Source organism: Euprymna scolopes, chromosome 10, assembly GCF_053919585.1.
Source record: "Euprymna scolopes isolate OS-2025 chromosome 10, ASM5391958v1, whole genome shotgun sequence".
Taxonomy (NCBI): Eukaryota; Metazoa; Mollusca; class Cephalopoda; order Sepiida; family Sepiolidae; genus Euprymna; species Euprymna scolopes.
Genome location: NC_136491.1, coordinates 82,119,852 through 82,136,041, shown reverse-complemented (window position 1 = coordinate 82,136,041; position 16,190 = coordinate 82,119,852). Strand labels below are relative to the sequence as shown.

General features: G+C 33.4%; 1 protein-coding gene across 1 annotated transcript in view; it reads left to right on the top strand.

The window, feature by feature from the left end:
• Positions 1 to 5,139: 5,139 nt before the first annotated feature.
• The window catches only part of LOC145286120 (acetyl-CoA acetyltransferase A, mitochondrial-like), a 152,921-nt gene continuing 141,870 nt past the window's right edge, over positions 5,140 to 16,190 (top strand). The window contains exon 1 of the mRNA XM_080134820.1: positions 5,140 to 5,342. Coding sequence (XP_079990946.1) covers positions 5,313 to 5,342 — 30 coding nt within the window. The 5' untranslated portion in view covers positions 5,140 to 5,312. The remainder of the gene's footprint in view (positions 5,343 to 16,190) is intronic.

Genomic DNA, 16,190 nt, shown 5'->3' with positions numbered 1-16,190 from the left:
ACATCCTCATGCACACACTCACAAGCATGTATACATATACACACACACATTGTGCGCATGCACCCGAGCTGTGACGTCATTGTCTTTTAAGTGAAATCCAGACATGCGCAGTCAGAACACTCACCCCGATATAAAAGTTAACAACGAAAATTCAACTTCCTTTTTTTTCCCTTTTTGCCTTGGTTTGTCAACCAGGCAAGTTCACGTCCACAGCTCTTGGCTTGAAGACTTTTCCATGTGGATGACTGCTATCATGAACGCGCGGCTTTGCTGAGGCCAACACACACTCTCTCTCTCTCTTTCCCTTTCTACATGCAGGACTTCCATTTCTCGTCCTCTATTTCATTCCTTTCTTTTCCACGCACATAGTCATCAATGACTGAATGAACACGTGTTCCACCTAAACCCTTTATTTTCGACAGAAAATAAACATGTTTATTTTATCCAGCAATTGAGTTTTGTTTCCTTCTTTCCATTCGTTTCATTATTTTCTTTTGTAGCGAGTTAGGATATTTATATCCTGGTCCGCAACTCATTAACACGGACTTTAGAGGCTTTTTTCGTAATGTTCCTGAAATATTAAACTTTTATTAAACTTACAATGCTTTATTTTCATTAAAAAAAAAAGAAAACACAAATTTATATGTCATTTTTAGTAGTTAGAACTTTAACTTTAGCAATGGTATGTTTAGCTTACAAAATATAATACATCTTCAAAAATAATTAAAAAAACAAATAATGGGTTTATTATATTCTATGATTGTTAATATTAATAAATACTGAAAATTTCATTAAAATTGGTTGCTTTCCTGAATTTTGGTGAATTTTTAAATGAAGGAAGAGGTCAAAATGTTTATACATTTTAAGAATTGGCCATTCATTTTGCACGTTCCTAAAATTCTTTATTTTACACTGAATAAAACGGACGAAATTTGATTTGAACATCACAAAATAACTAAAACATAAAAAAAATGAGAAATTAACAATGCCATCGCAAATATACAAAGAACAGGTTTTATAAAAACATTAAAAATATAGGAGAAAAAAATTACTACAAATATATATTATAACTTTTTAAAGTTTTTGTTCAATCATTATTCAAGTGAAATATAACAATAAAATCTTAGTTTTGGCTTGAAATATTATGAAAAAGACATAAATATGTTATCCAGAAAAAATTTCATATTTTAGCAGACAACACCTAAAACAATTAACTTCCGGTATGATATGGAACCTGTTAATTGACAGACTTTCCTTTAATATTAACTAGCGGGTTGGGGGGTAGTTTCGCCCGGTCATATAATACGCTTAAATATGAGATTTTAATTTGTCTAGATTTCATATATATTATTGTAGAGTCATGATTTCAAAAGTAAAAAAAAAAAAAAGAAGCAGAACTGTAACATTCAAAGCTGGTGACATTACCACTGTACCAACATGACATGCATATGAAATGATTAAAAATAAACTAAAATGAATGTACAAAATGTATAACGATTTTTTCATTTTTCATCCATTAAAAACTATTTTAACTGGCTAAAGACCCATAAAAGAACGGTTCATAAAAATTCCAATTATTTGAGGCCACTAACGCCCTTCTGTGACTTTTAGTTTCGGAGGAGATAGAGTTTGAAAATATGGAGACAGACAGACAGACATAGTGAGTTTTATAAAGTAGACTAGCGGGGGAGGAGAGCGCCTGGCTTTTACTCTGTCGCAAAATATGCTTAAATATCATATTTTAATTTGTCTAGATTTTATATATGTTATTAAAGAGTCGTGATTTAAAAAGTAGAAAAAAAAAAACTATTTGGGTGCCATCAGCTAGAATCGAAACCAAAAGTAAAACTGTAGCATTCAAAGCCGGTGACGTTTCCGCTGTACCAATGTGACATGCATATGAACTGATTAAAAATTAAAAAATAAACGATTTTTTCAATTTTGACCCATTTTTAACCCCTTAAAAACTATCTTAGCCAAGTAAAAATCCATAAAAGAATAGTCCATAAAAAAAACGAATCTTTTGAGACCCCTAATTTATTTTTAATTTTTAATCAGTTCACATGTGTGTCACGTTGGTACAGTGGTAACGTCACCAGCTTTGAATGCTGTAGCTTTGCTTTCGGTTTCGATTCCAACTGATGGCACCAAAATACTTTTCTTTTTACGTTTGAAATCATAACTCCATAATAATATATACGAAATCTAGACAAATTAAAATATGATATTTAAGCGTATTTTGCGACCGAGTAAAAGCCAGGTGCACCCCTCCTTGCTAATCTACTTTATAAAACTCACTATGTATGTCTGTCTGTCTGCCTGTCTCCATATTTTCAAACTTTATCTCTTCCGAAACTAAAAGTCGCAAAGCGGTGCTAGGGACCTCAAATGATTGGATTTTTTTATGAACCGTTCTTTTATGAGTCTTTAGCCGGTTAAAATAGTTTTTAATGGGTCAAAATTGAAAAAATCGTTATACATTTTGTACATTCATCTTAGTTTATTTTTAATCTGTTCATATGCGTGTCACGCTGGTACAGTGGTAACGTCACCAGCTTTGAATGCTACAGTTTTGCTTTTGGTTTCGATTCTAGCTGATGGCACCAAAATACTTTTTTTTTTTAACTTTTGAAATCACGACTCTATAATAATATATACAAAATCCGGACAAATTAAAATATCATATTTAAACATATTTTATGACCGGGCAAAGTATCCCCACCCCCAGTGTATAACGATTTTTTCAATTTTGACCCCTTTTTGACTCCTTAAAAAATATTTTAACCGGCTAAAGACCTATAAAAGAATGGTCCATAAAAATCCAATCATTTGAGGCCCCTAGCGCCGCTTAGTTTCGGAAGAGAAAACAAAGAGTTTAAAAATATGAAGACAGACCGACAGATAGACATAAAGCCTTTTATATATTGGATTTTCAATATTTTAATTTGGAGCCCCCCCCTCAAAGTAATACATAGATTATTTTTAATAAACTCCTCTTTATTCTAGGAAATATCAATTTTTAATTCCTAAAACTAAGTTTTTTTTAAATCTTAACTAAATCTTTCAATTTATTCTATACAACATTTTTGTATGGACATAAACTAAAAGTCACATTTTTTTTTTTAATATTAACAAATTGTAAAACAGTCCGTGCACAAATCCCTTCTCAAGAGAATGCTTCAGAAGGTGAACTGCACAGACTGCTCTCAGACCATATCTAATCCCAATAAATCGTCTGATGGTTTAGAACAAACCTTAGGTTGTAAAAAATGATGCCATGGCAAACCTCGGCTTGCTGAGATTAGTATAACAAAATAATTTGAAATTGTAAGAAGTAAAAAAGGTGCTTGTTTACATTGTTCATCTTGTAGGGAGGAGGGCCATTGACCGATCTCTGAATTCATGACTGTGAGAGGAGCATAGGTCGAAATTCCTTTCCTTAACAAGAAAATAAAATAAAAATAAAAAACATCAGTATATAGCAACAACTCTGGAACAAATACAAACATTTAAAATAATAAAAATAAAAAAAACGTAAGCAGAAAGGGTTTATTTTTGTGTGTGGGATATGTACAAGTCACAGTCTTTCTTGAATGTTCGATATCTCCCCATGTACATGAAATTAAAAAGATTGAGGTCAGTTAATAATGTGGAGAGATGTGTATTTAAATAAGACGAAAGTTTAGGAACATCATTCAAGTGAGACAAGAATATTTGTGCAATTGTAAAGGTGTTGCTGGAGTTCTTTAGTGATTGCAGAAATCCTCCACGACTGAGGAAATTATTAATGTCAGCATATTTTATGGAGAAAACCCTGCAAATGAAAAATGCCAGAATAGTAAAAGTTTGTGAGCATTGTTGTTTGTGTGAGCTTCATTAGTACAGGGATTGAGTAATTTGAGCATTTACAGTTTGAACATGACACTCTTATTAATGTAGATTTTTAACGTCATGTGACAGAGTACACATGCATGATAATTTAGAGCAAAGGGTATGTCATGGTATGTTTCAAAACAGCTATTCAGCCTGTCCAAAAGCTCTCAGGAAATCACGGAATCGTTGCTGAAACTTGGTGTGGTTTTAACGTCCTTCGGACAAAGTCTAACACAAGCGACAATTACAGGCAGTGACAATGGTGACTTGCAAAAACACTGTCCAGACTGTTTTGATTTTGGCGTGCTGACCCTTTTATATCAAGTTTCTAGAATGTTCCGACCTGTTTACTGTCTTCATACACAAAGAAATAAAAATATAGTCTCATGGATCTGTGTGTAAAAGTGACGCATTATGGCTATGTGTTTATGCGCTGACAGGACTGCGTGGGGGACTGGTGACAAAGTCAAATTGTTCTTGAAATAAATAAATTCCGTCCGAATAGATTCTTCCGATTACATTACGAGCGACTTCATTTAGCTGGTCACTACAATCGTTTAAATGAACGCATTTCAAGGGAAAATATTATTACATACTTACGGGTCATGGCGAAATTAGTATAAATTCCAAATATGACACGATATGATCAAATAGAAAATGTGCTAGATGTATTTTTAACAAAAAATAAATAAAATAGACATCTACAAGTAACAAGTACAATCGGGTTTAAAAAAAGTGGGCCCTTAATTTACTTCAATTTAAATCAATGTAAATCAAGGAGTTATTTCCCTTGTTTGTCACATAGAAGTGGTCACACAACTCTTCTACATTAAAACATACGATAAAAAGCGATGATTCAATAAATTTTATTTTTACTTGCAATTATTTTTGGTGCTTATTCACATATGTTACTGTGCTATTTTAACAATAGTACTTTCAAGTTGAATTAAAGTTTTACGATATTTCTTAATTAAATTGTTAGGTGAAAATACAAAAGAATTACAAAACATCCTCCCCTCCCCATGCTCAGAATGGTTTTCTAAATAACAACGCTATTATTTCAGCACGCTAACATTAGCGCATAAATCCCATTATTTTTTCTCCTGGATTCGTAATTTGTAAATTGATACTAATGCTGCCACGGCACTAATTATGCAATAATGTTTTCACCTGAAATGTGTTTGTTTAAAAGATCACCAAAATCGGCAAAAAGAATTCACAACATATATAAGCGGCGAAAAAGAACAAGGGAGATAATTACGAAACGGATAGATAATAGTTATCGTTCTTGATAATCACGTAATCTCAGGGTGAAAGTCCTCGTGTGATAATTTCTTTTGGGGAAGAAACTGCCGACATCAGACCTTCCTGCCCGTATACTTCGTCGCCTAATTTAATACTGCAACACACAGAAGAAAAAGTATAAACCATACCGAACCATGAATTGTCTACGACTCCTGCAAAACCAGGTAAAAGAAAAAGAACAGCTGACGACACGTGTTTCATTTTTGTTTTTCTCATATATTTATAGAAAACGACCACGTTTTTTTTATTTACTATTGTTGATAATCTCTTGTTGCGGCCTTTCTTTAGTGACGAGCTCCCCTTGAAAAAAAAATTGACCTTGTAGTAAAACTGATATTTAATTTTTTTTTTGTTTGACAACAAACTAATTTAAATTAGATTGCTATTAAATTATTTCGTGTTTTTTTTTCCACTTTAAAGAGAACGGGTGCATTTTTATTCTTTTTTTTTTCATTTATTCTTAACTGATTGTTTCGCATTTTTTCTACTTCTACGCACATATCACGTTTATTTGTGTGATCGAATGTTTTTTTTCGTGTCTTGTTATGTTTCGATTGTATTTGAAGATGTAAACGGTAATTTATCTGCTTTCTCCAAGCAAAGTTCCCCCGACGATTGTTGACGCCTCTATTCCGAATTTGTGTTCGTAGGACGTCATCTTCGTCCTTTCTGTTTTTATCAATTATTATGAAGCTTTTCAGTCACGAAATAATCTAAACACTATTTGCACTGTGAAGCGATTTAATGAAATATATATATATATATATATATATATATATATATTTATATAGAAAAGAAAAACAAACAAACAAAAAAAAAACAATAGTTTTTATTTGAACATTCATGATAAATATATGTTTATGAAACCGGGGTTTTACCGTTTAGTTTAACAGGCCCGCAGCAACAGTCGGTAGAAAAGTAACTTATGTTGCCTTTGATAACATCAAAGTGTAGTATCTGTTCCGGCAGATGCTGCAAAGAAGCTATGACTAGCAAAGACCAGCTATGACTAGCAAAGACCATATGTGGTGGTAACCCCACATATCTGACCTTGGTCACTGAAGGGGCAACCCTTCATACCAACAGTTTCTAATCCGGCTCCCACTTCCCTCCTCTCGGGAGCTGGATCCCCATTTCCCTCCCCCCTCCCCCTATCTCCACATTAAAAAACGGCCTCCTGCCTAATTTGCTACGTGGGGAAGCAAATAAATAAAAAGATCAAAGTGTAGTATCTGTTCTTCAGATGCTGCACTTCAATTTCTTGTCCTCTGTCAGTGGAGGAGAAATCTTTCACGACTGAGACAAATTTTATTTTTGTTGCTTTTCTCCACGTTAAAAAACGACCCTGGTGTCTAACTCTGTCGCGTGGGGAGGCGTTGTAAATAGGAACATTTATTTGTTATATATTTGTTTTTTTTGACAACTTTTTCGAATCTGTGTGTAGTAAAACAAACCCTTAATATTTTTGGTAAACTTTTCCTGTAAGGCCCGTGTCTCACGCTAGTAGATGAAAATATATTTTTCTTGTAGATTTCGTTTTGTCTTAAAAGAATCTACTAACCGTGTCCATTGCAAAACATTATCCTCTCCACCTACTTAATACTAAAGATTTTTGACAAAATTCAACCCTAACTCTAAACCCCTAACCCCATCTAGACCAATATATATTTGTCTTGTAGATTTCCGTAATCTATATATCTATAAAAGTGAAATTATCTGTCTCTATGTGCATTTCCCTACCAAACTACTCTGTCAATTTTCAGTCTACGGTCTCGAGATTTAACATAAGGGGTATTGAGATTTGAGAAAATCTTTTTAATCGGTTTTCGGCCAGAAATTTAGCTGTCAAGAGGTCAAAGCTCAACGATTTTACCTTTGAAAACTCCTCCACCAATGTTGGGTCTAAATGCTTGAAATTTTAGATGTAGGTTACCTGGACATGAGTCAAAGGTTTTTTTTTTTGTATATGCATATGCACATAAAGTTATGAACAATACATAGGGTCCGAGCAAAGCCGGGCTGAACTGCTAGTACTGAAGATTACTGACAAAAAAATCAACCCCCAACCCAAAAACCTAACCCTTACTCTAAACTCAAAAAGTGGGAGAAAAATCGCAAAATGATCCACTTACATTATTTCTCTTCATCGCTTGCTTCCTCAAAACAGCCTTCAAAGTTAGTTTTTTGCCTATCACCTAATTCACAAGTAATAATCCTCGGCCCCCAAAATCAACAGAGATTAGACAATTCCTGTAATGATCCAGTCCCTGTTGATTTTGCAGTGGGAGTTTAGTTCTGTGCAGTTCTAGGTGGTCCATCCTCCCAGGATTTGCTTTCTCTCTTGAGAAGGGGTTAGTTTTTTGCCTTAGGTAGGCACCCTCACTGGGGCTGCCCGGGCACATTTGCAGAGTACCCCTCTTCTGGGGCGCTGACTTCTCAATCCCACTTTCCAATCCTGATGTCTTGCAGGGGGAGGGGGGGACTAAATACGGAAAATTCACTGAAAATCTTCCCTGTGATAGATTTAAGCATGCCTAGAACGTCTTTGATGCATTGGGCATGCCTAGAATGTCTTAGGTAAGACGTAACCAACGATTCCAAATGATTCTGCAGTTAACATTATCCATTGGAAAAACATTAATATATTATTAATACGTGATGGAAAAGATATACAACAGTGTGTTGTATGTGTCCTAAGGATTGTATAGAGCATATGAGTATCTTTTGCCATTAGATGAGCCTCAAAGGAAAAGAATACCATTTTCGATATGACAATTCAGTAAGTAATATTGTTTTTGCTAAAAAGGACATATTTAAAAAGAAAAATCGATCTGTCAACTCTTATCTTAACTCATCATGTAGCGATTTAATGAAAATTCCTGCACATATGCTTGTTCAAAGAAGAGGCAACAGATTGATTTTATTTTTTTTTTTTTTGTCCCCCCCCCCCGGACAAAAGGAGGGTGAACCTGTAAATTCACCCTCGTCCGTTTGTCTGTCTGCACTTTTCTCAATAATTACGCCTTGGAATTTTTTTGAAATTTTGCACCAGTATTAAACATGATATGAGTAAAAAAAGTAACAGAACGGATTTTCTGTGAAAACTCCGGTTGTCCCCCCCCCTCCATCCCCTGTAGGTGTGCTTTTCGGGTTAAAATTAACACTTTTGTGCTTATTAAAAAAGATTGATGCCTTGGATTTTTATAAAACTTTCTGAAAAGTTGTGACTAACTGATTTCTACAAAATTTTGGTTGTCTATACTTCACAATAACTTTTGGGTGTCCCCTAGGGGCTCTTTTAGGGCTAATAAAAACACTGTTTTTTTTTTTGAGGGGGGGGGGGCTATTTTACCATATTTGTCCAAAATTTTGTGTGTAAATCTATTTAGCAGTTTTGCATGGTGCTGAACTCAAATTTAAATATGTTAAGGCTTAAAACTGCACTGTTCATTTTCAGCAGGATTTGACGTCCCCTGGGAACTTTTGAGGCTAAATTTGGGGGAGGGGGAATGCTGAACTTAGTCATTTTTTTTTATGCTTCGTTCACTTTGCACTCACGGGGGACTATGCATGCTTCACTTGTTTTCTTTTTGCTTTTAAATATGTCTTTTTAAACAAAAACAATATTACTTACTGAATTGTCATGTCGAAAATAGTATTATATCCAAAAATTATGAAAATTCATCAAGTAGAACAACTGCTATTGAGTTTTTAACCAAAAGTCTTTCGATATCAGTTACACATGTTGGACGCCATTACATAAAATATGGTTTTTGAGTTAAGTCCCCTGTTTCTGCAATCTTCACGGTTTACTTATAAAACGTCTATGAAAATTGCAATTTTTTCCTATTTTCTGGAAAAATTACTTTTAACTATAAATAATTTTCTATTCAATGAATTTTCGTAATTTTTGGATATACTATTTTCTACATGACGATTAAGTAAGTAGTATTGTTTTTGCTTAAAAGGGCAATTAAAAAAAAAAAAAAAAAAAGATCCGTCACCTCACTTTGAATAATACCCCTCCCCCACACCAAAAATGACCAAAGCAGCTTACGATTTGAAAGACACAAATTCAAATGTCAAAAGGCATACAACATTAAAGTGTAATGAATGCTAAAACATGTTAACAGGGTCTAAAAGTTTTTGTTTTTTTAATCCCCATCCCAAAACTGCAAAAAGAAATTATCATTTAATTAACTGTTTGGCGACAGCTCGGCTATTTATAGTATGTTCCGTAAACCACAATCGAGAACAATAAGTATAGATATGGATGGGTCTATCGCTAAAATGCACAAGCACTGGGTCCTCTTCTATAGAAGTATCTGAATCTTTATTTTTTAACAAACTCATTCTGAAAATATTTGAACGTTAAGTAAAAATAAACAAAAAACTACTGAAAAATCTTTGATGTTCATACTGTCATAGAATAAAGATGTCATATTCTAAAAATCACATAAATTTATCATGTATTTTTATTAATGAAGAAAATCAAATGTTACAATTTTTAATGATTAATAATAAGATAATAAAATAGCACAGTCTGTATATCTCAGTAGTCAAATAAATTGTTGGCCTTTGGATTTTAACACATTCTAAAAAAAAAAACATGGTATCTTCCGGCCCCCACCCTGCTTTCTTGTAAAATTTTATTTTTTAATCAAATAGAAAAAAATTACTTGATCAATATATATGATTTTTGGAATATGATATATTTGTTCGGCGACGAGTATGTACATCATAAATGATTTGTCTGAATTTTTTAAAAGCATAATTCTAAATAAGCTCAGCTTAGTCGCTTTGTAATCACATAAATTTTCAAAAATTGTATGTGTGCATGGAAACAAATATAGCGACCAGTGAAAACGATACAGAATACATTGGAAGGTCTTAATATCATAAAAACTACTTGTCAGTGACAATTTGAAATGTGATATTTGTTCAAAACCGATTTGAATACACCTAATCAACTTTTTAAAGATAAGTCTTTAGTTGATACTCTATCGCACATTGACCATTTCTTTTATCAAATCAATAAAACCATTTGCTAGTGATAATGATAATAAAAAAGCACAGGCTTCATCAGACGTGAAACACCGAAATGAAAGCTCACCAGAAAACTATAGTCAACCATAAGTCAAGAACAAGTCCAAGGGCACATAACTCTAGATCATAATTTTATAGTTTAAGGACAAGGAACGTGTTAAAGCATTCTCACGGTTCACAACAGCATAGCATGGTATCAGTTTGTAATTTATAATAAAGATGTTTAATTGTACATGCAGAATGCTGAAAAACAAATCAACTAAGAAAAATGATGGCTGATTACTAAGTGGCAGTATGAAAATCTAAAATATATTACGTGATTTGTTGGTTCTTTGAAAGACAGGGATGTGTTTGAAATAAATGTTTCTGTTCAGACCACAATTGAAGCATGATACTTGACTTTTGCATTTTAAACTTTAAGTTAAGCCATTATTTACAGATAATTTTATAAAATCAACAGTAGATTCTCTAAAGTGCAATGGAGACTACAAGATATTGTCACTGTGGAGAGGCATATGAGGCATACTCTCGGTTCATTGTGGTGGTGGTGAGGGGGTTCGGTAACTAGAGCAGACAATCAATTCATTTGATTAAAAAAATGGGTGATTTCACCAATTTCAATGACGATAAAAATATGGGAGGGTGGAACATTTGATCCTTATTCAATCCCAGACAACATTGGATCTCTCTGCAAGTTAATATATATTTATACAAAACTATTTTATGCACAATTTATTTTTTTTATAAGCCTACTTAAATAAAATAAGCATATTCATGAATTATTCTTTGATATGATATGTGCGCATGGGCAAATTCACATCTTGTACCCTTTATGCTTTGGATCCCAAATGAATGATAATATTTCACTTATGTTTTTTAACTGCAATTCAAATAAGAAATTATTTTATACTAGTAGTTCAGCCCGGCTTTGCTCGGGCCCTATGTACTGTTCATAACTTTATGTGCACGTGTGTGTGTGTGTGTGTGTCTGTATATATATATATATATATATATATATAAGTTTGACTCATGTCCAGGTAACCTACATCTAAAATTTCAAGTGTTTAGACACAAAATTAGGAGAGGAGTTTGGTAGAGCTTTCAAAGGTCAACTCTTTCAACTTTGACCTCTTGGTAGCCACATTTTCACCCAAAAACTGATTAAAAAGCTTGCTACATGTCTGAATATCCTTTCTGTAAAATTTCAAATGTTGAGACAAAAAAATTGGCTGAATAGTTTGCTAGAGACCACAAAGGTCAAATCTTTGGAACTTTGATCCCTTTGCAGCCAAATTTTTGGCCATAAATCACTTAAAAAGTTTGGCACTTAATGTAAAATTTCAAATGTTTAGACCAAAAATTTCAAATGTTTAGACCAAAAATTAGCTGAATAATTTGGTTGAGACATTAAAGAGATTAAATTTTTTTTAACTTTGACCCCAATTTTGACCCTTAACATTTATTGTTTTGGGCTAAAATCAAGTTAAAAAGTTTGATCAATGTCCAAGTAACTTACATCTAAAGTTTCAAGAGTTTAGACCCCAAATTGGTGGAGGAGTTTGGTAAAGTTTTCAAAGGTCAAATCATTGAACTTTGACCCCTTGACAGCCAATATTCTGTCCGAAAACCGATTTAAAAAATTTTCCCAAACCTGAATACCCCTTATATAATATCTCGAGTCAGTAGACTGAAAATTGACAGAGTAGTTTGGTAGGGAAATGTACAGACACACACAGACAATTTCACTTTTATAGATATGCTAGCATGTGTGCCCGGCTTTGCCCAGGTGTGAGGTTTATACTGAGCAAAAAAAACCCAAAAAAAAACGGTCAATTTTTTTAACTTTTACCCCTATTATGACCCCCTTAACATTTATTGTTTAGGGCTCAAATCAAGTTATTGAGTTAGATCCATGTCCAAGGAACCTATATCTAAAATTTCAAGTGTTTAGACCCAAAATTGGCGGAGGCGTTTGGTAGAGTTCTCAAAGATCAAATCATTGAACTTTGACCCCTTAACAGCCAAATTTCCGTCCGAAAACGTATCACAAAGATTTTCCCAAATCTCAGTACCCTGTATATCAAATTTTGAGTGTGTAGACTTAAAATTGACAGTTATTGCATAGGGAAATGTACAACGTTCACTTTTATAGATATATAGATAGATAGATAGATAGATAGACTAATATCTTAAACAAAAATATAGACGTATACATAAATATATATGGAAACAATTTTTTGTTTACTGTAAATATTTTGCGCAAATATTATGCAAGTATAAATCATGTAGAATATCTGCATGAATATAATTACACATAATAGTTAACTCTAGATGATCATCCCATGAGAAAACCGAAAAAAACTAATAGGGAATTAATTAAAATGAATGTTTAAAAGAATATGCAAATTAGCTAGATCGTTTGAATGCAATTCCACGCCCAGGATATAAGAAAATTGTATTTTCTTTTTAAATAAATAGCAAAGAGGGTTTTTACTATGAATATCGATACACACAAAAGAAAATCGAATTTATAGGAGTACAGATAGATTTTTCAGTTGAAAGCCTACAAAATTACTTTAAAATTTAGAAAGGTCACCTTTATTATCTTATCTTTTTAATAACTATTGAGATCCTGTGGAAATTCTGCTGTTGCTTTCTGTCATATATCTGTATAATTTGACGTGAATGATATTTTTCTTTAAATAGTACATGTAAGTTTTAAGGTTATAAAAACATTTTAGACAATGTACGTGAGGCGTTCAATAAGTAATGACCTAGCCAATTTCTTATAGCAATATAGCAATGAAACCTGATACATTTATTAATCTTTGTCTACATAAGAACCATTCATACTTATACATTTCTCTTATCGCTTAATGCAGCGTTGGAAACCATTTATGTAGAACACCCTAGGTTGATCATCCAAACCTGACATGACTTCAGAAAGCAAGGCTGCATCATCTGGAAAATGATTTCCTTTTAAAAAAAACTTCATGGATGAGAAGAGATTAAAGGCAGAGGGTTTAAGGTCAGGATAGTGGGTGTGTGTGGGGACGGGGATTTCATAGCCATACAGCTGTGCTTTTAATCTAGCAACATGCGCGTTATTGACTGGAGCATTTACTTGCAGGCGAAGGATACCTGAGCTAATTTTGCCCTGCCTCTTAATTTTGATAGCTTCTCTTAAATTCCTCAAATATGAAGCATAATAGGCTTTTGTAATTATGGTACCCTTCGCCAGTATGTCTGTCATCCTGGTCCCAGAAGACATTGTCAGCAGAGGGTTGCACTCGTTTTCTTTGAAGGTGGTGAATCTAAATGCTCCCACTGTATTGATTGGGCTTTGGTCTCTGGAACATAGAGATTGACCCAGGTTTCATTCTGTATAATTAGTCTTTTGAAAAACTTTGACTCTTTTTCTTTGCACATCTTCAAATTCATTCTTGAATACTTAAAGTTGTCATATCAAATGACCCATGAATCACTGCCATACATCAACCAAACATCAAGAATATTACATGGATAAAATAGTTTGAATGCCTACAACTCGGTTCTGACCAACTATTTAAAATAATGTAGTATTCAAAGCTCCAAAAAGATCCCCCTCAGCATAGGTACACACATACTTATACAGTAAGTAAAACAGATATTGAAATTGACCGACTTATTTGGCATAACGGTAAGAGTGTTTGATAATGGGCTGGGAGATCATTCCAAAGACTTTAAAAATGGTACTTGATGTTTCCTTACTAAATACTCAGCATTAAGCGGAGCATCAAGGACAAGTGGAGTAATCCTAGAAATGGAGTGGCATTCTCCCCTACACCTTTGTGTAGTAGCTAATGAAAAGGAAACCTTCGGGGTCACCTTCAACTATAGTCAGTCATTTAGCTTTGATATCTATGTAATCTCTAAAGAAATCAATTGTTAGTCTCAGAAAGGAGATTCTTTGATCTCTGAGAGCTAATTGAACTAAAAATTGTTAAAAATTAGCTGGTTAAATGTTATCTATACAAAAAGCTTAATGGAAGCAAAAACGAATTGAGGTGAACTTTTGAGGAAGTTCAGGCTGTTCGACACGATACAACCCAACACGATCTTGAAAACTCCATTAACACAACCTGATAGCTCCCAAACAACTGCATTGACACGACCCGACACAATCTCGAGCAACTCCATCGAAATTAAATTGTTAGGTGAACATATAAAACAGTTAACAAATATTGCATAAGTGATGGACAATGCCAGAAAATATTGAATCTGAGCAAAACCAAGTGTAAATTGGATTGCTGATGATGACACAACCCTACATTCCGATAGAAGAATTGAGATCATGAAACAGTAAGAGAAAATATTTTAACTGGATTTGAATTGCTAAAAGGCAGAACAATAAATATTCAAAATTTCTAATCGAAGGTCAAAATAAGTGAACAATTAGATTCCGATCAAGGAATGTGGGGTGATGTAAATATAAGTCAAAACCAAGAAAAATATAATATAATATAAAAAATATAAAATAATATAAGTCAAAACCAGTCAGAGTGAAGAGAGAAAAGCTGATATACTTCTACCATTGCTGCAACTATACTGAACCACACTTTCTCGCTTGTCATATTATCACTGTAATGTAAATAGAACTTTGTTGATTTAACAAGTTGTTGTTTGATTACAAAAACCATGGTCATCAGAGTGTAAATACTATGGCACGCATTTTGTATAAGTGTGAACCATGAATTATATAGACAACAATATTACAAAAAGACCTCCACTCTTCCCATTTTAAAAATAGGTTTCTAAATAATGCTATTATTTCAGCATGGTCCGTAAACTGCTGGAAATTTATTTGTTTTCAGATAAATATGACTTGGTAGAAAAAAAAACCTGCAAAAAATAAAAAAATAAAGTGCTGAGTGAAGAAAGAAAGTAGATTAAAAGTGATCTTGTTTAAAATGAAAACAAAAAAAAAAGACTTTATTTTACAGAAAATTGCTCGAAGGATATTTCAGAATTATAAAACAAAATCAATAATGTTATAAAAACATTTACATAATTGCTGTTTAAATAACTGCATGAAGAATACCACAGTAAATTAATAAATCTAGAAATGTAAACGAGAGTACAAACAAATGGTTAAACAAATGCAATAATAAATATGACTGAAACAAAGCTAAAAGGGAAAAGATAACGAAATACTAAGGTTTTATGTACGGCATGTAAAGAAACTGGAATCTGGGGAAGATCTCTATCATTTCAGTAATTATAGAAACAACTGCACTCACAAAAAAGAAATTCAAAAACAACCTGGCAAATATACCTGGTGAACCAAGTGAAAGAGAGATTCAAACAATTGCACTTAAAAGGACGATTAGAATCTTGAAAAGATCTCTTGGTTGGAATTTATGAGTTAGCAGGTTAATGCCTGGCATATGGAACATCCCCAACTTGAACAAACTGATGAGAAAATCAAAAAGGGGGGGGGCGGTGACATGCTCGCAATTCTTGTTGGATTCAAACAACTTTCACCAATTTAAAGGCTTAAAACTTCTTTGAATAAAGTCTGTCTCCTTATGTGTAACCCCTCCTCGTGAAGAAGGTGGTTAGAACCCCTTTTTATCTGGAAATCTCGGCTCGTATCATCTAGTCTTCTCTGAGGATTGTTACATTGAAATCCTGTATGCTGAAAGCGAATATCGAAGCCGCAGGCAGGAAGAAAAACAGACTTGTATACTCTAGTCTACAGAGTTAATTTTCAAACTTATGTACAAATGTTTTTACAAATATCATTCAGTTCTTAGTAAGTTTTTTCAAAGTCTCAAATCTCTTCACAGACAGCGACAGACGGGTGGATGAGGAGGTAGAGGGGTCACGTCTCTATACGATCTGTCCTTCTCTTCTGATCTCCGTTCTAATCTGATCTCATCTGACTAATTTTTGCACAACAGTCATATATATAGTGAGGTATGTGG